Source organism: Python bivittatus, unplaced genomic scaffold (genome assembly GCF_059951505.1).
Source record: "Python bivittatus isolate LINGU-HERP-01145 unplaced genomic scaffold, Pbiv_v1 ctg000850_np1212, whole genome shotgun sequence".
Classification (NCBI taxonomy): domain Eukaryota; kingdom Metazoa; phylum Chordata; class Lepidosauria; order Squamata; family Pythonidae; genus Python; species Python bivittatus.
In genome coordinates, this window is record NW_028277112.1 from 53,169,842 (window position 1) to 53,196,139 (window position 26,298).

The 26,298-nt window shown below is 37.1% G+C and overlaps 2 protein-coding genes across 5 annotated transcripts in view; one reads left to right on the plus strand and one right to left on the minus strand.

The window, feature by feature from the left end:
- The window catches only part of LRRC19 (leucine rich repeat containing 19), a 30,929-nt gene extending 16,915 nt beyond the window's left edge, over nucleotides 1–14,014 (minus strand). Inside the window, exons 1-2 of one of the 3 annotated variants that reach the window (XM_088130422.1) lie at nucleotides 13,986–14,014; nucleotides 7,632–7,689 (exon numbers count right to left, since the gene is read on the minus strand). In XM_088130422.1, coding sequence (XP_087986548.1) covers nucleotides 7,632–7,659 — 28 coding nt within the window. In that variant the 5' untranslated portion in view covers nucleotides 7,660–7,689; nucleotides 13,986–14,014. Of the gene's footprint in view, nucleotides 1–7,631; nucleotides 7,690–13,985 lie in introns of those variants that run through there. The other 2 variants (XM_015888894.3, XM_088130424.1) reach the window with 2 other exon arrangements.
- IFT74 (intraflagellar transport 74) overlaps nucleotides 1–20,793 on the plus strand; it is a 48,215-nt gene extending 27,422 nt beyond the window's left edge. The window contains exons 14-20 of one of the 2 annotated variants that reach the window (XM_007433018.4): nucleotides 4,875–4,928; nucleotides 6,333–6,430; nucleotides 8,454–8,580; nucleotides 13,172–13,335; nucleotides 16,441–16,566; nucleotides 18,561–18,621; nucleotides 20,007–20,785. In XM_007433018.4, coding sequence (XP_007433080.1) covers nucleotides 4,875–4,928; nucleotides 6,333–6,430; nucleotides 8,454–8,580; nucleotides 13,172–13,335; nucleotides 16,441–16,566; nucleotides 18,561–18,621; nucleotides 20,007–20,122 — 746 coding nt within the window. In that variant the 3' untranslated portion in view covers nucleotides 20,123–20,785. Of the gene's footprint in view, nucleotides 1–4,874; nucleotides 4,929–6,332; nucleotides 6,431–8,453; nucleotides 8,581–13,171; nucleotides 13,336–16,440; nucleotides 16,567–18,560; nucleotides 18,622–20,006 lie in introns of both variants that reach the window. The other variant, XM_025169669.2, reaches the window with a different exon arrangement.
- The last annotated feature ends 5,505 nt before the right edge of the window (nucleotides 20,794–26,298 follow it).

Below are 26,298 nucleotides of genomic sequence, written 5' to 3' on the forward strand. Positions count from 1 at the left end.
ATTTACCCAGTCCAAACCTTCCTGTATTTCCAGCTACCCATTAGTTAATATTGCATCCTTTCTTGATGTTGCACCTAGCATCTCATGCAAATTGCTGTAGAATTCCTCAGTGTCTTCCTCTACTGTTCCTATAGCAGCTTACCTGATATCCATGAATTCTGATAAATATAATCTTGTCATGTATAGAATTATAACTTAAAAAATGGTAAGTTTTGAATATCATTGACACTCCATTTCTCTGCATAGCCTCATGCTCTGAGGCATGATTATCATGTAATCCATCTGATTCAAAGTAGCCCACTCCAGTTCATCTAAAGTTATTTATCCCTAAAGCATCCATTTCTATGTTGAGAATTTAAAATTTTATTTGGTTCATGGTTCTCATATTCCACATTCTGATTGTAGAATGAGGAACTCCTCTTTCCAGAAGAGCCAATGTAGTTTTGGACTATAGCAACAGAGGTGTAGCGTCAGGATCACAGGAAGTCATAGTACTGCTCTATACATCATTAGTTAGACCGCACCTGGAATACTGTGACCAGTTCTGGTCACCACAGTACAAAAAGGATGCTGAGGAATTGGAAAGAGTGCAGAGAAGAGTAACAACAATGGTAAGGGGTTTGGAGTCTAAATCCTATGAAGAGCAGTTAAAGGAACTTGGTATGTTTTTCCTAAAAAAGAGAAGGCTAAGGGGAGACATGATAGCAGGATACAAAAAGGGAGGTCACAGAGCAGAGGGTATGGATATATTCTCCATAGCAGCTGAGGGTAAGACAAGAACCAGCAGGGAGAAGCTTTACAGAGAGAGATCCAAAGTTGAAATAAGAAGGACCTTCCTCACTGTGAAAGCTATTGAGCAGTGGAACAGTCTGCCTCCTTGAAGTCACGGGTGCTCCATCACTGGAGGTTTTCAAGAAAAGATTGGACAGCTATTTGTCCAGGATGGTATGAGGATTCTTGCACTGGGCAGGGGGTTGTATTAGATGATCTCCAACTCTGACCCTATAATTTTTTGATTCAATATTGGCATCATCAATGACCAGATAATTTTGTGACTTTGGTCTCTTTGCATCGTCCTCTCCAGATCTATTTGTGGAAATGCTATGCTTTTCCCCAGTAATTAGAAGAGTGCTTTATGAACCAGAGGTCACATCATCTAGCAAAAAAATTGTCTAAATGTTACAGTCATGTCCATAAATGTTCTTGCAATCATACAAAGTCTTTTGAGTATGATTTAGGAATTCCTTTTCTTAAGTTGGTTTCCCTCACATCTGCAGCTCCACCTGCCAGCACCCCATTGTAATTAATCTTAGCTTCACCCCTCCCCTCTTGTCCTATCAGCAAGAGTGATCCTACCAGGAGCTCCCATTTCTGCTGGCATTGTTCTCAGGGTCCTTGAAGGTACTGGGCACTCCCACAACTTCCAGGTTGTAATCCCCCAGAACATTGGCCATGCCAGTTGGGATTTCTGGGAATTATAGTTTGAATACCTTCAGAGAGCACCAGGCAGGAAAGGCTGTTGTAAATTCTCCAGATCACATGTCACTGGCTCCTATTGTTCATGGACAATTCACTTTCTTTTATCTTAAATTATTTAAAAGAAATGTTTACCTGACTTACACATCCTATCTGAAGAAGGGCGTTTTTGTTTCTAAAACATCCTGTCAAAACATATATCAGCTTAATTCTACTGAAAGTCTCTTAAGTTCAATTTTTAAAATTTGCAACATACAGTTTATATATTTGCACTGATCTTTGTAGCTTTAATTAATATATTGGAGAAATTTTGAATGGGAAATATATAGCCTAAATATATATCTAAGGCAAGCTCATAAACATTTGTCAGTATGGTGCTACTGATGCAATTGTTCAATATTTTGAATTTTTCAGGGAAAAAAACCCTATTTTTCATAAAATATGTTTCAAAGATTTTTGTTTGCTTGTTTGTTTTTGTTTAAGCTCTCAGTCTAGGTGTCTCTTCATGGTCCTCTGAAAATTAAATTGAAATTTTTAAATTTAGTATTATTTTTTTTTTTTCCTGTCTTGAAAGGGAGAGTTGGCCAGGAATAGTATCACAGCTTGCCAGGATGTTAAAAAAAACCTGTGTCCTCTTAGGGCAGTGCACACATTTATAATTTATAAATGCAAGTAGAGGGAATGTCACATAATACAGTCAGTTTTAATGTGTTTATTTTTAGCTTATGCATTCCATTTTTTTCTTTTGGCTTTGAAGCTGATATCTACTTGCATTATATACTTTATTTTTAATTTTTGAATCTGCCATATTTGTAAAGTCAGCAGAGATTACAGTTATCATAAATAATGTGAGCATCTCATAGAAGTAAGTAATGGAACAGATGTATCATGTACCTAATTCAAATGCATCTTATTATTTTTTCAATTTGTCCCCAATGCATTTAGTAGGACTCTCAGTGGCTTACAATAATATACAATGGTGTAATAAAACATCCAGTGTAAAAAAGAGTCCCAAAAATGGAATATAAATTATTTATTTAATTAATTTCTAAGGTCACCCACTCAATGACTGGGCTGCTTATAATGGGCTAAAAACAATAAAAATACAGACATTGAAAAGAACAATGGAGGGAGGAAATAAGTTCAGATATACTACAGCATTGCTAGTGATTAGTGGGCCACACACCAACGTAACTCAGAGCCTGAGGGAAGACCCAGATCTTAAGTGCCTTCCTAAAGGCATTTAATACAAAATACAAAAACCATACATTTTACATCAGCATCATCTCATTCACCATTAGCCCTCCAAAATTATTCAGCTTTTAACAGTTTCTGGAAGGCCAATAATATGGGGGCCAACCTGATATCACAGGGAGGCTGCACCATATTACAGGCGTGGCCACTAAAAAATAGTGACAGCACATTTCATCCCCCCTTACATCACAGTAATGAGAGCCCATAAGCAGTTTCTTCCAGGACACATTCATTGGACAGGTCCATTTTTGCTGGAAAGTGCCAAACCATATAGGGCTTTATAGGTTTTAACCAGTACACTAACCCCAGAAGCAAATAGGAAGTGAGGGCAGGGCCTGAAACTGGTACAACATACTTGTGGCCTCAAATGCCAGCCAACATGCATTCTGCACTAACTGAAGCTTCACGTCGTTTTCAGAGGTAGCCCATGTAAACCACATTGCAATAGTGCATTTGCATAGTGATGAGTCATTGTTGTGAAGCCCTCATGCTTTAAGTTAGTAAAAGTTATTAACCACTTAACATTTGCTTAATTTAAAAAATAAAGGCTGAAGATGTTCATACTTGGTTGACAGTCCACAAGATTTACTCATATTGAAACAAATCAGAATGCAAGAGCACAGAACTCAGCTAAGTTCCTAAGACATAGAGCTGTTTTTCATATAGTGCTAATTAATTGTTAATTGTGCACAGGGAAATTCCTGTCTCTTCTCACTCTTGTAATTTCTTAAGCCCCCCAACTCTCATGATTTTTAGAAAGCCCTCAGAAATAACTTAGGATGTAGTCAGATGGAAGGATTTGGAGGAAATTGAGCATGGACATCCTCAATGAGCATCACTCAATTGGCCTTCCCTCCAATCCCTTAACTCCAGCTGAAATTCCCCTGTACCAAATCTGAGATTTTCCTGAAGTTTCCTTAATACACACGTATTTTTTATTTTTATTTTTGGTGCAGAAAAATTGATTTCTTGTACCAAATGGTTGGCTATCAAAGATACATGATGTCAGTGTTGTTAAATATTGTTCAGTTCCATAGTAGTAAGGCAAAATCTCCCTCAAGTGGAGGTCAACTCTTGGTTACTTCATGAACATGAACATGTCCATGTTCTTTTTACAACAGTACAGAAGTGGTTTTCTATTGCCTTCCTCTGGGGTAGTTTTCAGCTTTGAAGTCTAGCCTATAGGTCTGATATTCCATCAAGTGAACCAACTTTATTGTTTACCTTTTTAAGATCATCAAAGGATGGCTAGGTAATGTCATTTAGCTGGGCTCAAGAGAAGTAAATACTGCCAAACTGCAGAATCTGAAGGTAGTATTGCATTACTGAGAGTTCTGCTTATGTTAAAGTCATGCCATTTAAAGCAAAGATAAGGAATATTTTGATATATTGTACAAGTAGTCCTCGCTTAATGACCATTCTTCCCGAGGCCGTGCACACCATTCTCCAAATCACATGCGCTGTTCTCCAAGCCTTCCGAAGCATCGAAGAACTGGGCGCGCGGCCTCGGGAAGAAGGCCTGGCGCAGTTAGCAGTTGCCTCGCATAGGGCCAGGCCAGGTGCACCTCGTCAGCAGCAGGAGGAAGAAGACGGTGAAGGTCAGCTGGGCGCAGCAGGGCCGGCAGAGCACAGGGCAGTGGGGGTGGCTGGGACTTTGCGCTGTAGCTCTGGGGTGGCTAGCCTCAGTATGGGGCTTGAGACAGCAGCCAGCTGAGATCGCTGAAGGCCCTGGGCCTCTACTTCAGCCCCAGTGCTGGCACTGCCAGCACCCCCAAAGAGTGCGGCTGTGCAGGACGGCCAAAAGGGCACAGATGGGGGGGGAGATAGGCAAGTGGGGAGAGTTCAAAAAGAGGCAGTTCCTTACCTTACTGAGGCTCGGAGCTGGGAGGGACCAAGCCAGGAATGGCTTGGGTCAAGAGGGGTCCTTGTCTGACAACCAGTGGGATTCAGTTAACGATGGCAATGGGGACTGCCAGGATTTCCATCGCTAAGCAATATGGTCACGTGATGTTGCACTTTATGACTGCATCGCTTAGTGACAGAAATTCCAGTCCCAATTATTGTTGTTAACAAAGGACTACTTGTACTCTGATCTGCCAGTATAAAATAATTGCAGTATTAACTATTTTAATTTTTTTTTGTAGGTGAAAAAAATCTGAAATATAAAGAACTGAAGAAGAGAGAGGAAAGCATGGATAGTAAGTAGATTCATAAATATATATAAAAACACTCTGCATTTAGTGCCCTGAAAACATGCATTTTAATATGTCTACTCAGAAATAAGTCTTATTCAGTTATTTGTCATTTAGTCTCAAGTAATTGAGAACAAGATTGCATCCTCAGGCATTTGATATGAATGCTAGTCTTCATTAGTAAGCCCAACTCATTAAGTTTCCTACATGATGACTGGGTTTATGGCAATATATAAAGCGAAAATTGGTTCCCATTTGGGGCCTTTGAATTTCAAATACAGTTGTTGGAAACTGAAAGTAAATTGAAATACTTCATTATGTGTTGAGATATATTATAAAAGAAAGCAGAAGCATTTGGAAAGACTGTGGCTAATGAAGAATAGTAATTTCTTAAGTTAATTCACTTCAAGAATTCTGTAGGTTGTTACTGTGCCCAGAGAAATAGATAAGGAAGCATTCAGTCTATTTTGACAGAACCCTTTTATGTAAGGAACTCTGATGTACATTTTGGAGCCCCACATGAGCCAGAGCTTCCTACTTAATTCAATATTGATAAAGTTCTGTGGTCACATTACAGTTGCACTCCCACAGCTACCCTCCATATTGGACCTTTGCTTCTTAAAGCTCTCCGTATATATCAGAGACATTTACGGAGCTTTCAGGCATATTGCAGTACCATGGCTTAGTTAAAAACTTAGAAAAAAAAATTCTTCTATTTAAGCCAGTGGTCATACAGTCTTTGTAAATGTTGGGAAATGTTACACAATCTTGGATGGTGGTGTGGGTAAACCCAACCTCCTAATTTCTGTCTGAATTGTTATATCTGCTGGTAGAAGTTTCAGAATTTGGAAACAGCTAGTAAAGAGTTCTTCTGTTTGACCAGTGGTGTCCCCCAGGTAATCTTAAAGTTCAGGGTCTTTCATATAGTTTGATATAAACTTATATATGCCTTTATGGGTCATAATCATAATTTTCAATTGGATTTGGAAACAGTATTTTAACCAGTGAAGCTATTGTTACAAAACAGTCAATCAATAGGTGTACCATTCTGCTGAAATTTTGAATATTCTTCAAAGATTATGTTACAATAGATAAATAGATTGTGTTACAGTAGTCCAAATGGAAGGTAATTAAAGCTTTGAATGTCTTAGATATACGTATGTAATATTATTGCTGGATTGCCACCTAGAGACTCAAATGTGAATTGAATGGAAGAGAATAACTGATTCTCATTCTGTGTTTTCATATAAACTAATTCTTGGTAAAGTTATTTTCTGATTTTATACTCCCTGTTTATATATTTTTAAATACTTTAAAATTCAAAATACAACTGTAAGCAATGCTTCTGGACTTGTCTGCTGTTCCTATTGTAAACAACAGCTTCTTCTATCTTGTTTTTTTAATCTTTAGACTTTCTTGAATCTTTTGAAGAGACAAAGAACCAGGAACTGGAACGGAAAGCACAGATAGAGGCCAATATTGTGGCGCTTTTAGAGCACTCAAGTCGGGTAAGAAGTAATCCCTCTTGAAATCCTAATTTACTACTGAGGAAATATAGATAATGTAACTCTCTTTCAAACAAATAAAGCCAGACAATTATTATTTAATTTTAAATTAAGTTGAAAATATATTAGTCACACTGTTGAATAATAAAGCCATTTGGTAATAACATTGGATTTTTTATTTCTTTGTTCTTTGTTTCTTCAGAATGCAAAGAAGGGTAAATATTACAGTGATTTAGTGTCAAGAGTTCTCAAACTTTATGGTGCTGTGACCCTCTAAAATAATGCTTGAATTTGTGTAAGACTTCCCTCCTCATCATGAATTGCATACAAATCAGGAAGGAAGGAAGCCATAGTATGGGCACCAGAGGGAGGGAGGGAGGGAGATGTCCTCTCTAGTAACAGCTACCAAGGAAATAGCTGTCTTCATATCTTGAGAGTAGTCACCCTAAGAAAGTGTAGCACATGGGGGATGTGCTCCAGAAAGACTGGCAGCCAGAACATGTCAGCCTTCTATCATAAGGAAAAGAGAAGCAGTATTTCACTGCCTGAAGTGGGCATCCAAGCTCACTGTCAGAACTCAGCATGACATCCCCCCAAGAAAAGTCACCTTGGATAGGAGGAAGATGAGAAAAGAGTGCCTTGATTCTTTCTGGTTTGTGTTGGAGAGTACTCAGGAGCAGGTTGGGGCTGCCAGAGGAGTTGTTGCTGTGAGTGCAAAGGCTGTTGAAGTGTGTTCCAGCAGCTGGATTCTGCATACAGCCTGGTCTGGTACCAACTGCTCCATGTCCAGGCAGAGTGGGAGTGAATGTAAACTCCCTTAAATTTTTATGAGACCCCCCCCCCGAGGGTTCTGAACCATAACTGGAGAAATCATAGGTCAAAGGGAAGCATTGAGATTTTTTAAATACTGTACTAGCTTCCCTCTTAATTAGGTTTCCAGTTAAACACAGTTAACAAATGAAAAATCAGCCTTGGAAATAAACGCTCCCTAACCTTACCTTAGTCTTTTTCTTCCTGAAATGCTTCCTTCTTTTTTTACCCCAAGATCTGAAACACATTTCAAATCTGTTTCAGATCCTAGTCACTAGAATAACAGATTAACCTTTGGTTTGTTTAACACTGGTGTCAGAACTTAAGGTGGGGTTACATTTCCAAAGCTTTTAAAACATAGTTCATAGGAAGCTATCATTGCATATGAATTTACCTTGCTTCTGCTCTCTTCTTTTTCCCATCGCTTTTGTTTCTTCCTTTGGTACCTTAGGCTTAAGCCCAAGAAAAAAAAAATGACCTCATATTTCAATTCATCTCATATGGTGTGAAACAGGACAGTGATTGTCAAATATGCTTTTTATTTCTCCGAAGAATCATAACACAACTTAAACCTTGTAGTAATTACATTTCATATACTTGGCTAAGAACTGCCCTTACATCAAATTTGTATTTTCCCCCCTAAGAATAAGCCTTTAAGACTTAATTACAGTTTTGCCTTTTTTAGATTGTTGTTGTTATTCTTTGTTCATTGTGTGGACTAAGCATTCTCACTAGATTTCAATAAGTCTTCTTAGTGAAACCTCTTATGGTGGCATGCTACAGCGAAAATAGCTTCATTTAGAACTGGTTGGTCTCACTTTCTGAACTAGAATCGGATTGTCCCATTAACATTTTAGAAACAGTTTTCCTTTAGGATACATTGCCTTTAAAGATGTTTTCCATAGCACAAGGAATGGGTTATTTTTGCAAGAAACAACTATCCTTGGCTGAATTTCTTCAAATTATTGTAACCCTTTAACATTTTGTTCATCTTTAGCCTTGACTCATTATGTGGGGTAAAGTAATAAAATGATTTGTACAGATAACACAGCAGCGCTTTTTTTGAGATAGATTCTCTAATATTTACATTACTTTTTTAAGGATATTTACTATAACTAGTATGATTATTATGGAAAAACTCCAGCTCGTTTCATTGATCAGCCACTAGACATAGCAACATATTTGGAAAGTTTTATGTTTTTGTTTTAATATGCAGAATGTAAGTCGTATGAAGCAGATATCTTCTGTAACAAATCAAGAATTGAAGATCATGCAGGAAGATCTCACTTTCAAATCAAGTGAAATGCAAAAATCACAGAGTACTGCTAAAAATCTGGGTACAGGTAAGGCAAGAATACATTTGAAATGTATTTATTCCATTACAAAAAAATAACTCTGCCCCATTTGTCTCTCAAGGATTCAGCTGTTTCCTAGCTCATCCTTTCTGTTCACCACTAAGGTTTTAGCACTGGAAAAGGTTTTTGATTGAAAGAGTAGCTAAACTTACAAATTATATTAGGGATTATTGAGAGAAAAGGTTTATGATAAGACTTAAGAAGCCAATTTGTGGTATGTCATATTTGGAAAAGGAAAAAATATGGGTTTGTTTTTTGTTTTTGTTTTGGGGTTTTTTTTGCATATAGTAGAGCTCTCCATAGGTCTTTAAGAAGGAGTGTCTTTGTTTTCCCTGCTCCGTATCTGTACAATGTGAAGTTTTGTGAACACCGTTCTAGCTTGTTTGATGAGCTGTGGTTCAAACAAACTATCATTATATCTGAAGATGACTAATTTTCTAGCTCTATTTACTGAATTGCTCAGACTGCATATCAAATTGCCCCACATGGTATCAACTTTATATTGCTTTCCCTTTCTCTGTGGGTTGGATGATTAGAATTATGCTTTGTACATATTTTCCTTACATTATATAAATGGAAATACACACACACACACACACACACACACACACTGTATATTTAAATAACATTTTTGAAACTGGTATAGAATCAGACAAATACAGCTGATTTTTTTCAAGTAGGAGTTATTTTTACCTCTTCCAGAAGCTGCTGAGCACCAAAGAATGTTGCAAGACACAGATTTTACAGACTATGAATAAAACTCTAAAATGTGCTATCAATTTTCAAATATATTAATTTAGGAAACAACCATTTTGGGGGACAGACCTTGACAAGTTCTGTATGGTTTGGGTACATTCTGAAAGGGAACATTTGTGGAGTTGATTAAACCACAGTTTCTATTATATCTGAATTGTGAACCTGTAGTTATTCTCTCTCTTTTAGCCAGGTCATGAAACCAGAATTGCATAGTAAAACAAATAAATAAAGTGCAGTTTAAAGGGGAGATGAAAAAAGCAGTTGAACTCTGTTTCAACAAGACAAATCTTTATTCTATTTTATTTCCCTTAAACTGCTTAGATCCCTATGGTTGTGGTTGCTGGTTTGTTTAACCAACTAAAAGTAAGGTGAGACTCTGCTGCTCTTGAAATCATGTCCTTAACAATCTACACGTTGCCTATTTGCTTTGTAACAAATCTTCCACATTTTAGAAAAGTTCTTCAAGGCTACAAGTTACTCTTTGTGTAAAATACCATTTCAGAGTAGTCTGTCTTTCCCTCCTTAAAGGAAACTTCTGTGAGTAAACAGATTTGCTGATGGCAGCATTTCCCACTAACATTTCCCTAGGTCAAAGCACAAAAGCAGTTTTGTCTCAGAATTTGCTACTATGTACACACTGCTTGCTGAAGTCTGTGACTTAGTGGCATATCAGAAGGAACTGGACTGCATCCTCTTCCTGTCTCTTCCCAGAGAGAAGGGTTGTTTTTTCCCCCCCTTTCCTTTCCTTTTTTTACTCTAGGATAGTATTTGGATGAAGAAAATTAGTACCTTCTCCAGATTGTTCAGCGAACGAAACTGTCTTATCCCCAAGCAAATTGTTGCTCTTTTGATATTGCTTATGCTGTTTAGCAGCAGCTTTCTATGATTTCAGGCAGGAATCTTGAATTTGGGTGTTCACCATGAGTGAACAATTGTTCAGCAGACAAATCAGCATCAGCATCATCCCTTGGGAAGGACTCAATAGGTGGACAAAAATGCCAAATCCAGTCTAAATATCTGGCTGATTGTGCGACAAACCATAATATGGCATATAAAAGATTATGGCATATAAAAGATTATGGCATAAACCGGCAGTGGTGGTTCCAGTAGTTATTGGCAACTGGGTGCCATACCAAAAAGCCTTAGATGGCACTTAGAAAATCTGTGCACTGACAAAATTTCCATCTGTCACTTACAAAAGGCCACATTGCTTGGATCCACACATAATACTGTGCCAATACATTACAACATTCTAGGTTATTGGGAAGAACTTGATGCGAGTGAAGGCCAACACCAGCTAAAGAACTGGTAGCTGTGATTTCACATTGTTGTGAATAATATTAATAATAGTGATAGTAACAACAACAACAGATATTTAAAATTGGGGGCAGTTGGATTTGTTGGTTGATGGATTTTTAGTTTTTTGCTTTACTTTTTTAGATGTTCAATCAACATGAGGGCCTGGTTTTTTCCTGTTGCTGAAAATCAGCAGGAAATGACATCATTCCTCAATCTTTGTTGCTGATGTTCAGGGGCATTCTTCAGGGGGTGGGATGTTAGAATTTGGAAGGCTCACATGTAGAACATGAGTTGTTAAACTGCCAGTAGTCAAGAGAGACTCCAAAATTCAATCAGGCAATGCACATTTGGAAAACAAGGTACAGTTGATGTAATTTATTGTTAACAGCACTGATCATATAATGCAGTAGTACCATAAGTATTTTGAAAAGATGACTGCAGAAGGGGGGAAAGGAAAAAAAACAAATGATGTTCTGATGCTCTTTCAGTTGGTTGGGCCCAAAGAGCAGCAGAAAAGACCACAGCTAGCAGTTTTTGCTGCTGTGCATCTGCAAATCTCAGTCCACAGTGAAGTTAAAGAAAAATCCAGTCGTATTTTAAAACACATCAACTCTCTTAGGCCTCTGGATATTGAGCTCACCAATGGCCATGCTGCCCTTATCTTTAGGAGGCTTTTATTATCAGCTTACTATCAGATCCTTAGGAATACATCATTGCAGGAAAGAAGACAGACAGGCTGCAGATGTTCTAGCAAAATTGAGATTTTTCAATACATACAAAGTGAAATATGTGTGCAAAATATATATAGGCCAGAGAGCTTTTCTGACAATATCAATACCTTGTCCTTTCTCAAGTTTCTACAAGAATTCTATTTCACTATGGTTGCTTGTTCCTCTTCTGTGTGTGCAGAAGACGTGTTCTACCACTGAGCTACAGTCCCTCTTTCTGTATGTTGGCTTCAAACCTAAGGTACTCTTGACCAGTATGCCCAGTGCATTATATCCTTCAGTGGATCTGAATCTTTCCTGTGGCTGTTGTAATTGCTTGTTCATTTGCCTTCTCTCTTTAGGCACAATCGACGCAAGTAAAACAAGTATGTGATACTCCACTATTTCCCCCTTTTTGTCATTGCTTAAGTGGAGACAGGGATATAGGCAGTGAGAGTGAAGGGGGGGGGGGCAGTTTCTAGAGATTGGTGGTTGGCCCCTACTGGAACATGGAGCTTCAAGAGGTGCCAGATTATGCCTGCCCTGCCTCTTCATTCCTTCTCCAGAAAGCATGGCGCATTTCCCCATATACATATGTAAGCACCAAAAAATATTAAGCTATTGTATATTATTGTGCCATCTACTGAATTTCATCTAAGGCTTATTCTCTCTTACTTTCTCATACACACAAGCACTTGCATCACAACACAAATACAAGTAACATGCAAAATGAAACTCCAGACTTCAGCTCTTCTTTAATCTCAGAAATATAATTAGCTGTGACTGTACTTTTACCAGTTCCCAGACATTCCACTATGCAAGACTTTGAATCCTTGAATCATTATTTTGGAGCACAACTCATGTATCCTCTAAGCAGAAGGCCAGCCAGGAATACAGGCTGCCTACCTGATAGAAGGAGTTAAACTATATCTAGGAAAGGAATTAACAATACACCTTTAGGATTCTAAATCATGATGATATGCACTACTTTCCTCCAGCAAGCTAATTTGATATCTCCATATCTTGCATTGAAGCCTAAATAGAAAATCTTTCAATCTATAGAACCCAGGTAGTTCTGAGGTATGAATAGGTCTGCCTGAAATTCCCAGATGAGACCCTGCATAGCATAAGAGGAAATTAGTATTCACATGCACGGAGATTCAGTTATTATTTCTGGAGTATCTAAGGATTTGGTGTTTCTGGAACTGGACAGGTATCAGTCTATTTTACAGAAAAAATGGCCAGAGCATAGGGAGCACTGTGTAGCAGTTGGATGTAAGTTCAATATTTAAAAATATTTTTAAAATATGGCCTCAGAGCTGCAGATACCAGGTGGTCTCTACTGTGGGTCAACAAAATTGGTATACAAAGGATCAGCATTTATTTGAATTCTTCCTTCAATTATAGTAATCTTCTCTTCTAAATTACCAGCATAATTACCAGGAGTTTATAACATTTTGGATAATTTAAAACTAAAGAAGGTAATGGGTTCTTTTTCATACTATTTGTTTTATTCACAAATATAAATGAAGCATAACAGTCTTAATTTCTGTTTGGCAGCTCTTGTTGCAAGCAATAAACTATTTCAGCACCAGTCTTTGCCATACTGTTGGTTCATCAGATAATGGATATTTGTATGCAAAAGATAAGAACGTTCTTGAGAGCTTTACTGGACCAAAGCCAGGGTGAATAAGGCAAACAGGAGTTAGTTGTCTTCTTGGATAAGTAACTGTTTTTAGTTATCCAGTTCTCTGTGATGGAAAATAAACTGTACTGTATGTCAGCAATACATACTAGACAGTTTTCTTTTGTTATAGATAGTCAGCGTCTCCAGATGGACCTCCAGAAGATGGGCTTATTGGAAGGAAAGATGGTTGATGAACTGACTTCTCTCAAAGAAAAAATTGAACAGATGACCAAGGACTTGGAACTATATAACAATCTGCCTGCTCTGAAAACAGCAGGAGAAGAAAAGAAAAAGGTAATTAACAGTCCAAATCCTAAAATCACAGAGTTGCAAGGGCTATTGGGAATCATCTAATCCAACCTCCTGCTCGGTGCAGGATCCCCTAGAGCATCTTTGACAGATGACCACCAAGCCTCTCTTTGAAGACATCTCACAAAGGAGAACTCACCACTTCATGTGGCAGCCTATTCCATTGGATGATACAATCAGGAAATTCCTCCTGATGTCTAGCTTCTTTATACAGGTAGTCCTCACCTTGGGACTGCCTCATTCAGTGACCATTCGCAGTTACAGCAGGGATGAAAAAGTAGCTTTGTAAGCAATCCTCGCATTTACAACCTTCGCAGGTCTATAAAGCAAAGGAAAGCTGAAGTAAAGATCAGAAGCAAGTTGTAGTTTCACTTAGCAATTGCTTAATGACCAAGTTGCCAGTCCCAGTTGTGAATTACAACGATTACCTGTAGTTTTAAGCCACTGATTCTGATTCTGCCCTCTGGGACAATAAGAATAAGTGCACTCTCTCTTCTGTGTGACATCTCTTCAAAATACAATTGGGAAATGTGCTTGAGACCCAGTTCTTTAAAATACAGACTAAAATATTTTACAGAAACTCATCTTGGGTCTGCTTTAAAACTTTTATATAGAAACTGCAGTCTTATACTCACTTTTTTAGGATTATGCTCCACTGAATCCAGTAGGGCTTCTACTCTTAATTGCACAGTGAAATAAAGCTGGGCTATTTCTCCATATCTTATCTGAAGTGGGTATGGCAGAGCCATGTGATCTGTCAGTAATAACTCAGATAGTTGTAATATTTGCATATTTATTGCTGCAACCCAAGATACAAGCCAGCTGCTTCAAGTAGCTTCCCATTCTTACCAGGAGAATCTTAATGATCAAACCAGTAAAAAAAACTTTAAAAATCAGCGATTGCTTAGAAACTGTTTTATGCCTATAATTGAAAAGGCATTAAAAACATTTTCTAAAAATAACATTTATCTTTTTTTTAAACAGCACTCTTCTCACTTGAAAGAAATGCTGTTAAAATTAGTGATGCTTCCCTGTAGGAATGGATGTTTAGAATGGGCGATAAATAAAGCCAACCCAAACAGCCTCTCCCTCTTTTCTCTTGCAGTGGGATCAGTTTTTCCAAATCACCACTCTACCATTGCCTTGTTCTTTTTATAAGAAGGTGCATTTTCAGTCTGTCCCCACTATGTTTCCTTACCTTATAGAACTAGAAGTGCCAGCAAGGAGAAGATGGTGCTGGTGGGAATTATAATTTAAAGTAGTCACATGTTGCCTGTCATGCAAAACAGCTTGAGGTTATGTTAAATATTCATAGTGCTCATTATGGAATTCATCTAGGCTTTTTACCAATGTTTTTACTTATTATTCTCCTAGCTTAAATATGTTACTATAATTTTGTGGTACTAAAATTTTATGGTGAATTATAATTTTATTTCTACAGTATTCCTACGTGGTATTATGATTATAATAAAAATAGGCATGAGTAAATAAGATAAGGTACAATATAAAATTGTGGCATATAAAATAAATAAAATAATACCAAATGTCAGAATGCCAAAATGAGTAAAATACATGGCTTATCTCAAGTTGTTCAACAGAAAGGCACAGTGCAAAAAACCCTATTCCTGTTAGGCAGATATCTGCAGGATATGACACAACTAAGAAGGTGTCTGATAGCTATAAGCAGGAAGGACTCTTGATATCAAGCAGTTATAACCCTAACCCTAATTCCAAGAAAACTCTGGGAAACTTTCAGAATATCAAATATATAATTAAAATACAGTTAAAAACATAGCATAAGAAAGCATAACTGCCTGGACAAGACAACAACAGTGACATTCACAAAACCTGGAAAAAAAAAATCACAGCAGGGGCTCCACAGATACCCTAACCACAGGCCCAGGAGCAGAACCAGGTCTTAAGGGACTTCCAGAAGACTGGAAGAGTGGGAGCCATACACATATCTGGGGGGATGCTATTCCAAAGAATAGGAGCTGTGACAGCATGCTTCCTTGGTTCCATAAGATGACATTTAATTGAGAGAAATCATAAAGTCTTATAGATACATTAACACCAAAGCATTAAACCCAGTTAAATCAGCAGCTAGTGCAGTTCTTTCAACAAACACTGTTCTGTGGCAGTGACCAGGTGTACCAGATAACAATCTTGCCCTTGCCTTTTGGACTAGTGTCAGTTTCTGAACCACTGCTCATCCTTCTGTGTTCTTCTTACTCTGCAAGATAGCACTGTCTCCCATTTCATGACTGCTCCTTTTGTTCCTAACCTCAGGAGATCAAACAAAATAAAGTACCTACAGTCATGATAGTGTTGTGCCACTCTTTCCCCAGTGGAAAGAATTTTGCAGATTCACTTCAACAATTTTCTTTAACGTTCGGTAACTGATAAATGCAGTTTAGATTTAAATCCCTTCTGTTTCCCATTCATGCTGAGAGGTGTTCCCCAGTTGAAGCTTTATTGGAAGACATGCTCATACTGCTTGATTTGAGTCTTGGGGATTGAAGTTTGTTGTGTTTTCCTTCAATAAGTCATTAACGGTTCCAGTTTTATCCTACTATATCTTCCTGATAGTTCTGGAATACTAGAGCCCTTTATTTTAATTGTGCATTATTTATATCAAGTGTTTCAACATTTAAGTACCATTTATTACTTTGAACAAAAGATTTTATGAGAAGAGGAAATGTGTTAGAAAGTAAAAGCTAGGAAAAAATAGTAGAGGCCCATGTGTTCATAAACACTGGCTGGGAATCAATATTAATTGCACAATAAGTGCATGAGCACAGGGAACAAGAAAGAAATGATTCATATATAAGGTATGAATTTTCATTTCTAAAGAAATTGAAAGTCTGTATTCATGCAAACCTTCAGGTTTCTATTTTTCCACTTGCTAAAAGATAGAATAACTTAAAACCCAAAGGCTGGCTACTTTAGTCATATTCTAAAAAACAGATCAGTTCTATCTCATTTTGCAGTGCCCTTTATAGTATATGCTGTGCTAGAGGCTTAATTATAAACATAAATACTTTTTACCTCATTGAGTGGATTAACTTTGTATTATTTCCTCATGCTCAGAAACTGCAAGAAGAGAAAGAAAGATTAGCAAAACACCGGGATGCATTCAAGAAAATTATGGAACATCTGAATAGAGAATATGAAGGCCTAAAGTTGCAGCTCCAGGAGAATGAGACACATGCACAGGTAAATTGTGAAGATACATTGAATTCCTTCAAATCCTCTTTAGACAAGTTTTTTTAACATGTGGGGACACATGACATATTTTCTAGTAAATACCACTGATGGCAGATTTGAATTAAAAAGAAGGATGGAACTCTTCCACTTATAAACCTCTAAACCACATTGCAATCATGCCTTCTTACAAACATGAGTAGAGACATTGAGATGATTCTGGGAAAAGTAGCCACACTGAAGTCATGCCAGATTTTGCACAATTTTTATACTCAATAAACTTCTGATGTCTTAATTTATTCCAGGCCACTCTGGCCCCTAATGATGGTAGCCAGTATCTAAAGTTTCTCTACAGGGACAAGTAGCTAATTTGAGGGTAGGAATGTGGAGGAAGAGATTCCTCCACCCATTCTTCAAATGCCAGTTCTTCAGAAGAATTAGAAATACTCAGTTTCAGATTTCTGTGTTTTGGTTTTGTACATCGGAAGATAAGTTTCACAATGATCCTAGAACTATGGTTTGTTAGACCAAGAATGCACGCAGACTGTACTCCATTCTATTTGTCAATTTAACTCTGTACTTTTTAAGCTTACTTTTCCCATAGTGTCAGACTAAGAAAAGAGGATTAAACATTCCCTAGAAATCAAATTATGGAACAATAGTTTGATCCTAGTTTATGAAGAATTCTGAAACCACACTTTTTCAGTATAAAAATAATAGAAGATTGTGGTTTATCACAGCATTTTAAGATTTGTGGGAAAGGGCTGAGGCGTGGCAGGATTACATTGAGATATCTCCCTCCTGGTTCAACACCTTTGGTTAGGCTAGGTTTATTACAAATGAAACTTGATATAAAACACTGAGAAAAATGTAAGCTGGATGGATAGAGGTATGGGTAGTTTGGTATACTATTGAGATAAACATTTCTAAATTTATTCACGGTTTAAACCTTGATCATTTACTCCAGCTCATCAATAATTTCTGTAGGAACCGGAACATATTTTGCTTTTTATTGTGCAAAAAGTTCCACAAGTACTGAGTTTCAGCTTTCTGTAGTAAACATGGAGGCTACCGTGTTGCAATAATATAGAGCATATAAAAGCTATATAAAATGTTATAATATGAATTGATAACTTTAAATGCTGAGTATAGCACAGAAAACAATTGTAAAACATACGATGGGCTTTGTTGTTTATTATTTGGTATCTCAAAGTTTACTGGTCAATAAAATTTAAAGTATTTTTCCAACACAAATGTTAATAGGCAGTTGTTGTTTTAATATATACAGCAGTTCATATTCTAATTTTCATTCTACGGTCAGATATTCTTAAAGTAAACATGTTGACTTCCACAAAATGTTTTTGAAAGATTCATTGTAAGGAGCCTACATGTTTTGACTCCAAAAGTTTGAACAGTAGTATCAGGCAAGCAAATTGGTGGTAGTATTTTTAGGAAGCAGCCATAAATATAATAGCCATATAACCTTGTTATTTATGCTCAGCGAATGGCTGAAATTCCACTGTTTAACTTAATTGTGTTAGACTATTCTCAGCGCAGACCAGTTCTTAATCACACCTTCTGGCATCAGACAGGAAATTCAACTATGGAAGTGAGGAAGTTTCTCCTGTATAGCACAGAGCATACTATAGTTTAATATGTGTTAGATATTTTGAAAACAATTCCCACCCCCACCCCCCAAAAAAGCAGACTAGGAGAATTCTGTGTCTTACATACATGAAGCCAGTGTTCATTGCAATGAGTTGTTTTTTAACAGTTTGTTACTATAAAAATTGCATGTGTGTATGTATGTGTATATATGAACATGTGTGTGCGTGTGTGTGTACATACAGAGAGAGAGGATTAAACTGTAATTAGTCTTAATCTGAATGCTTAACAGAAAGCAACATAGCTAAACAAATGAATAGAAAGGAGGTCAGACATGTTAAGAAAGTGGAAGCACAATTTTCATTTTTGCTGTTACCATATTTTTCATTTTCTACTTTCAGCTTACAAATTTGGAAAGGAAGTGGCAACACCATGAACAAAATAACTTTGTTATGAAAGAATGTATCCTTTCTGTTTTCATTGAAGGTATTACCTTTGTCAAATACTGCAAATTACTACTAATACTTCCTGCAAAGCAAGTCTTTATTAAGTTCTATTGACATTTACTCTGAATAAATTTAGCTAAGATACTTTTTTTTTCTGAATACAACAATGGCACACAGCAAACACTTACAAATTACACCGAGTTTAATAAGAAACTAAAACAGGTGCATATATTTAGACTTGTTTAATGTTGTCTGCATTCTCAGATCATGGTGAACCAAAATATAATCTACTTGTTGGGTAACGAAACATGCAAATACATCATTTGGTTAAACACAGTAAATAAACCTAAGAACGAAGCAGTTGGTTTAGAGTAGTTGATGGCTGCTTCCTTGACACAGGATTTATATGCAGCTTACTGGGTTTATTTGACCAGTAGAAGCTCCACCAAGATCTTGAGATGGGTAACAAGAGTAGTTGCAAAACCGAATGGCTCTTGCCAGCCACCCATCTTCTAGGGTGGCTTGCCAGATAAGCACAACAAGCTTGCTTCTAGCAATGGCACATGTTTTCATTGTTCCTTCTCAGCTTCTTGGTGAAGCTGTACCAGTGCTTTAGCATAATAAGGGCCTTTAGGGTGCTTAGCATCAATAGTATTGACCATGAAATACACACAGCGCACTCACTGGAGGGATGGTGGTATCATGTAAAATCCTGTACTCAGGGGCATGACATAATATAACATCTGGCCTCTGTATCTCATTCTTACAGCTGGCATCAGTAGTAAATCCAGGTGTGAGCAGACTAAATCATGACAGGAAAAAAACTTAGTTGCTTGTCTGTGATTTTTAAGCATGTCTTTCTATATTGTGTGTGTACCTATTGGGTGGATCAGGCCTATTCTCAACTTACTGACCCTGGACCATGATATAGGGGGGAAGCAGGCTCCTTGTACAATGAAAGCTATTTCACATCCTATAAATTACTATCACATATGTGAAAGCTATGCAGGTCTTCCTTTTCCATCCAAAGAGACTGGATTTGTTCAGAAGTGGTTACTGATTGTTTTTAGAAAAGAATAGATTTTGCCTATTGAATCATGTGAGATTCAACTTGAAATCGAGAGCTGTTGCAACAGCTTAACCTGCTGCCATATTGTCAGCAGCAATAGTTAGCTGTTAACTGAGAGCAAATATTATTGAAAAACCTGCTCTGAGTTTTCTCAATCTGGGTGCCTTCTTTCTGCCTGGCAAAATGATACACACAAAGAAAGGTAGATGATTAGTAAATTTTTTTTTCAGTATGGCCTCCCTCAGTTCTTTAGGCATTAGGAGTTGATGGGGGTTTTTTATTTGTAGCTTTGATATTTATTGGAGAACTTTTCCCTTAATTGATATAATCAGTTATAGCTACAAAAAGCCAGGAGAGTGACTATCGGCCCATAATGAAGAACGTGATGAAAGAAGTTGCAGAATATAACAAAACCATAATAGAAGCTTTACAGAGCAGCAGGAATTGATCCGGGATGTATCTATCATGGATGGACCAATCTAAAGTCTTATGTATCGTACAGTTATTTTGAGGAATGTTGACATTTGAAGGCCCCAGTACACATTAGTATAATCTGTGTGCCTTTTTTTTCATATATTCTAGGGAACATGATGGCCATATGCTAAGGACATTTGCTTATTTTCTTTTGAGTTTAATTCTGTATTGTCAAACAATTGTTCAGTAAAGATTCTTTAATTTACATTTGTTTTGCTTTGTTCAGTAAGGAAGTTAGTTTAATACACACCATTTTAAAAAAACAGTTTGATGGTAGCTGCACTGTAGTTCTTAAGGTTCTACTTAAAGCAATAATTGCAGTAGCAGAAACTGTTATATTTCTATATTTCTATTTATCTTATTGTATCAGAATTGTTCTAGCATTGAATTGTGTTTAAGATACACAAGGATATTAAAATAAAGAAATTAAGGAGAAATCATCTGGTATTTTTTTCAAAAAATTATTATGCAGTAAAAGTCACATGTAGTAAAATGAATATCTAAGAAATGACTTTATAACCCTCAATATCTGAGGAATCCAGGAACTCCAGCTTGAAATAAGATGCTTGTCTTGAAAAATTCACAGCATTCTTTCAATCTGAAGTGTATGAGATTCTTATGGAGACACAGTCTTGCTGTAGGAGGATAAAACTCCCAGTGGGATCGAGAAAAGAGCAAACCAGAAGTACTGTGTTGAAAAGGGAGTCATCATGACTGAGCAAAAGACAAATCAGCTCTTCTTGTTGACCCATCTCCTAAGAGATCCTTCTATGAGTAATGTTCTGTTTGTAAAAGCCCACTGATAAACCCGAATAAGAAAAGCAAACAGAGCAAAAGCGTGTGGCTGGCTTTTCTGACTGATACCAACAGGCCAGATGACTCCCTTTCCTCACAGTTATGTTGTAATAACTTTTTCATGTTGCTTTATCTTTCCAATGGAAGGTCAGTAACATGGCATTTCCTGAGAAATGCAGGAATGACTAAAGAATAGTTACATCAGATTGGTTAATGCAAAATAATAAAAATGTAATCCAAATTCTAAAAAATCAAAGCATTTGGAACTGTATTTCTAACAGGTTTTGGCTTTTTGTTCTTATTGAATTATTGCATTTATTATTATTACATTATTGAATTGATATAAGCAATGGCATAGATACCTTGATTCAGTCAAAAGCAAAAATAGAAGAATTTTATGAGAGAGGGTAATCACATTAGTTTCTAATAGCAAAACACAATAATTCTGTGTCTCCTTAACATCTAACAAATTCTTTGCTTCATGAACCAAAGACCATTTCATGAAATTTACTTATTTATTTTTATTATTTCATGTATGTCCTACCTTTTCTCTATGATCTCAGGATGGCACACATGGAGATCTCCTTTCATTTTGTCCCTGTAATAAAAATCCTGTGAGATAGAACCTGTTGGGACCTAATAGCTCATTTCCAAATTGTTTATCAAACAAGCCAGTGTTCCAAACATTGTTGAGCCATCATGGACAGTTTCACATATTATACCAAGCCCCAAAGAAACCACCCAATGATTTAGCATTATGCCAGTGATTGCCCAAAATCACCCAATGAGTTTCCTTAGACTTTCAACTTGTGCTGAATTACAGGTACAAATATAAAAATGAGGGGGGAAATTGTAAATATAGAAGTGTAGCGAAACTAGCCATATTTATCCGTCATCACCTCCACCATCTGCTCAATCACTGTCTCCATCAGTTCCACCATCTGTATCACCAACTCCATTGCCAACTATCATAACAGCTCTATCATTGGCTTTGTTGCAGGTCCATCACAGCTCCATCATTTCAGCTCTACCATTGGCTCCATTACCAATGTTATCATGTCAGCTTTACGACCAGATCTGTTTTTGGCTCACTTTGGTTTTATTGCTGGCTCCATCATCTGCTCTAGGTGCAATTCCTTCACTGGTTTCATTGCCCTCTCTATTATTTTTGCTCCAATACTCATCTGTCTTGTACTATCACTCTTCTTGTTGTTCATATTTCCTCATTTATATCATTTATATATTCTGTGCTCTCTTCTTTCTCCCTTGCTCTTCCTTCTGCTTTTTATCTCTCTATATTTTCCTGTGTTCATTCTCTCTTTCTCTCTCTCTCTCTCTCTCTCTCCCTCCCTCCCTCCCTCCCCCCCTCTCATTCTATGTTTCAAATACAGGTATTTAGGGGCACTATTGACAAGTGCCAGTGAGTAGATTCTCGTGCTTCGGCCAGTACTACTCTGGGGAAGATGGAAAACAGCACATCAGATTGGATAGTTAGGTAGCATCAGCTATGGGCTGGAGGTGAAATGAAGGCTGCATCATGAAGATGTGACCTTAGAAATAGCTGGTGAGGCATCTTCAGCTACAGATAGGGGGATGTGTTGAGCTCTCAGTACTTCAACCACTGCTTATGTCATCAGAAAGTGAGGTTAACTCCCTTGGAGTTGAACCTCCTGGATTTATACAATGCTTATATAAACCAGTTATTTTTTAAAATCGATTCTTATGATTAGAGCTACATTTTCAAAGAAATACAGGGTTTTCAGCTTTGCCTGGGGGAGAGTTTTCTTCCATCTTAGAATAATGGAACACACATTGTGTGCATCTGCTGAAAGCCAGAAGTCACTAGCACTTCACATCAGCAGCATGGGTAAGATGCAGAAGAGAATAGCATGCCCACAGCTTTGGGAACTATTAAAGGGGCTAAATTATAAAGACCTGGCTTTAGCTCCATGCATTTTCCAGCATCTGGTTCCACTTTTGCTCAATCTGAACAGAACAAAAAGGACACTGTTTATTAAAACGTCAAACTTAGAAGGAGTTCCCTTGCAGAATTGTCAGTTTCCTGCTTCAGCTCAATAAATCTGTTTCATTCTGTTTTTCATATCATAATATCTAACTAAGACAAAACAGAATTTCTATAGAACCAAGCCTATTATCTAGGGGAAATTCCCTCTAATATCTCTTCCTTCCTTTTGGGGAGAGTTTTCAGCTATTACAGTGAGACTTTTTTTATTATTATTATTGAGATAAAGTTGGTCTCTAATAACTTCACAGGAGTCTTTTTGTCAGTCACTTGGTTTATCCATTCAAATCCTCCATGCTACAATAACATATTTTGATGAACGGTGGACAGAAGTCACACTCTGAACAAACACACTGAATGAAATTTCATTGTGCTCTTCACATGTGGTCGGTTGTGACATGGCACTGATTTTGGAAAACAGCATGGGAAAGTTCTTCAGCCTTGCTTCTCTCCTTTGCAGGATATCTGCAGTAAGAAAATCTTGTCTGTAGAGATACAAACCCTGATTTTCTCTCTTGCAAAGCTTACCTCTTACCTGTTTTATTTATTTTATTTATTTATTTATTAAATTTGTATGCCGCCCATCTCCCACAGAGGGTGACTTTGAGATACCTATAGGTATCTTAAGACTCATTTTACATTTCATGTCTTCATTTTTGAATAAATATCCCATTGCTGTGCTATTTAATACTGGAACTTCTGCAAACATTTTCTGCCTCAGAGGCTGAATATATTCTTCAGCTTGCTTTTTTTTCTTTTTCTTTTTTTAATAAGGCATAGGCTCCAGGGGAAAAGATACTGCTATATAAAATGATACTACAATGATCAAAGCTTCTGGAAAAACAAATGTTTTGCACCACTCCAATTTTAGCACAACAGCTTCAATGAGAATTAGAAAAAAAATCACTCTGCATGAGCTATGTACAGCTGTGTTATGTCTTTCTACTGATCATCTGAGTCAGAAGTAGGTTTTTATTGTAGCTTGCTTTATTGTAACTTGATATAAGATGTTTAATCAAGCAGTAATAACAATAATCCAGTATGCTAGGGATCGCACAAAATGGTAGCCTTTATGCATCAAAAGTTAGGCACCCCCCAACTATTATACAATGAAACATAAATCAATAACCTTGCCCACAGCTACTATCTAATGCTGCTTTTAAAATGAGATATAAGCTGGGTTGCCTATATCTGCCCCATGCTTTTCCCAATTAATTCTGTACAGGAGTGATGACCCATTTTTTGGATGACAATCCATCTGTAATAGTGTATCGGGGGTCCCACAGTATCTGTAATGTCTCATCTAATTATTTGTTTAGCACTGACACCTTAATGGAGGAGAGAGTGAAATCTGGATTCATATGAATTCCTCTCACAGTCACTGTCTAATTGCCTCATTCATAACTTAAGGGCATCTAAATTGCCTTGATGGATCAGACCGAGGTCCATTTAACTCTTATGAATGCTCAGAAGACAAGACCTTGCAATTAACAAAGGTGATACAGTCTCCCTCAGTGAGCAGATTTTGGGACTGCTTTATGGGCAACAAGGTTGTACCTGGGAAACTCCACTTTTTTTTTGCTGAGTAGAAAGATGCAGCTAAATATGCCAGTCGATGTAGAGATATTGCTGGATCTTATTGGTTAATAATACAATTATATGAATTGTTAAATCATTTTCCAACTCTTTGCGGAAGCTGCATAAGGTGTTTGTCTTCAACCTTTGGAATGTTCAACGTGACTTTGGAAGCTTAGTTGCTGTTGTGATATTCCTACACCTTCTGCTATATCATTTTGAAAATCTAACTACTAAAAAAGATGCATTACTGTTGAATGACAGAAGTTAAGTATCTATTCTAAGAATTGATTCAGTGCAGATCTTGAGATATTTTAATAGGTGTAAGACTGCCATTGCTGATATATTACTAGTAATTGTCTCCAAAAGACCTTGATAACTTACATTACTTCCATATGAGCATTTCCCAGAAATGAACTATAGGGCAGGTTTTTGAATGGCAAACTGGGCATGGCATAAGAACTTTGTGTGTCAGAAAGTAAACCGTGTACAGAGATGACCATTCCATCAAGCACAATGTTGAGACATTCATTAAAGTGCCAGGAGAGCAGAAATGAACCGTCTCCAAACTAAACAGTTCTTATTTTTGTATTAAAGAGGATAACATGACCAAGGAGGAAGATGAGTTAGGAAGGAAGGCCAAGACTGCACTTCTTACACACTGACCTGCGATTGCATACTTTTGAACAGACTTGTATAGGATTATATTGTTGTTTTGATGATTTACGGAACTGAGTTCAAATTCCAGCCTTGAAGCTTCCTGGAGCATTTTCCTAAAATTAAGCAATGTTCTGCTTGGATTGACAGTTAGTGAAATAATCTGTGTTTGAAATATAAAATAATTGATTGGATTTTTTGTAAAGCCATCTTTTTTTCCCAGGTTTTTAACCAAATTGTTTGATGAAAAGTTCTTGCAAATTTATTGAAAGGCTTCCACTGACCTAATAATACTTAGTACATAATTGTATCCTTTTCCACTCTACAGATCCATAGTGCACCATCATATGCATGATATGCAATGCTAAGCCATATAGTAGTTTGCTTGTGTGGGCTTGGGATAATTGCAGACTTATCCTCTGTGATTTCTAAACCATGATTTATTTCATGCCACACAGGCTGCATATATATAGATTACTCACAGATCATTAAGTTTCTTTTGTTGACTTGGCATACCATAGAGAATTGAACTCCATGGTATGCTGTGGAGAACTGCAAAACAATTATGGAACAGTCAACAATCTTTTTACTTGGAAGGATGCTGAGAAATGGCTGAAATCCTGCATTTGTCTAAGCTGTAATATGCTTCCTTTTATCTTGGCCTGTGTGAATCTAGCCATTATAGTTTGTAAGCTGTGGCTGATAGTTTGTGGGTGCTACTCAGCTAGTTAGACAGATATTTTGTGGTTTATTCAATTACTTTTAATTCAGATGCTTGGTGACATATACAGTATGAAAGATGTCATAGTTATATCACAACCTTGGAGTCTGACTTGTCTAGACATTTACCATAACTATTTATCATGTCTGTCTTTCTCTCTCCTTTCTTCCATGGACATCATATTGATATACAGTGACTGGGTTCATGTTAGCCTGAGCCAAAATGGAGTTTGAGTAACTTGGATTGTTTATGAAGTTGCAAAAATCTAGCTATTGAATGAATGTGTTATGTGAACCAGGTCATCAAGTTAATCCATAATATGGCACAAGTGTTCAGACAAGCCATATTAGTGTGGGGTTTTTTTAACTCTTAGCTGCCT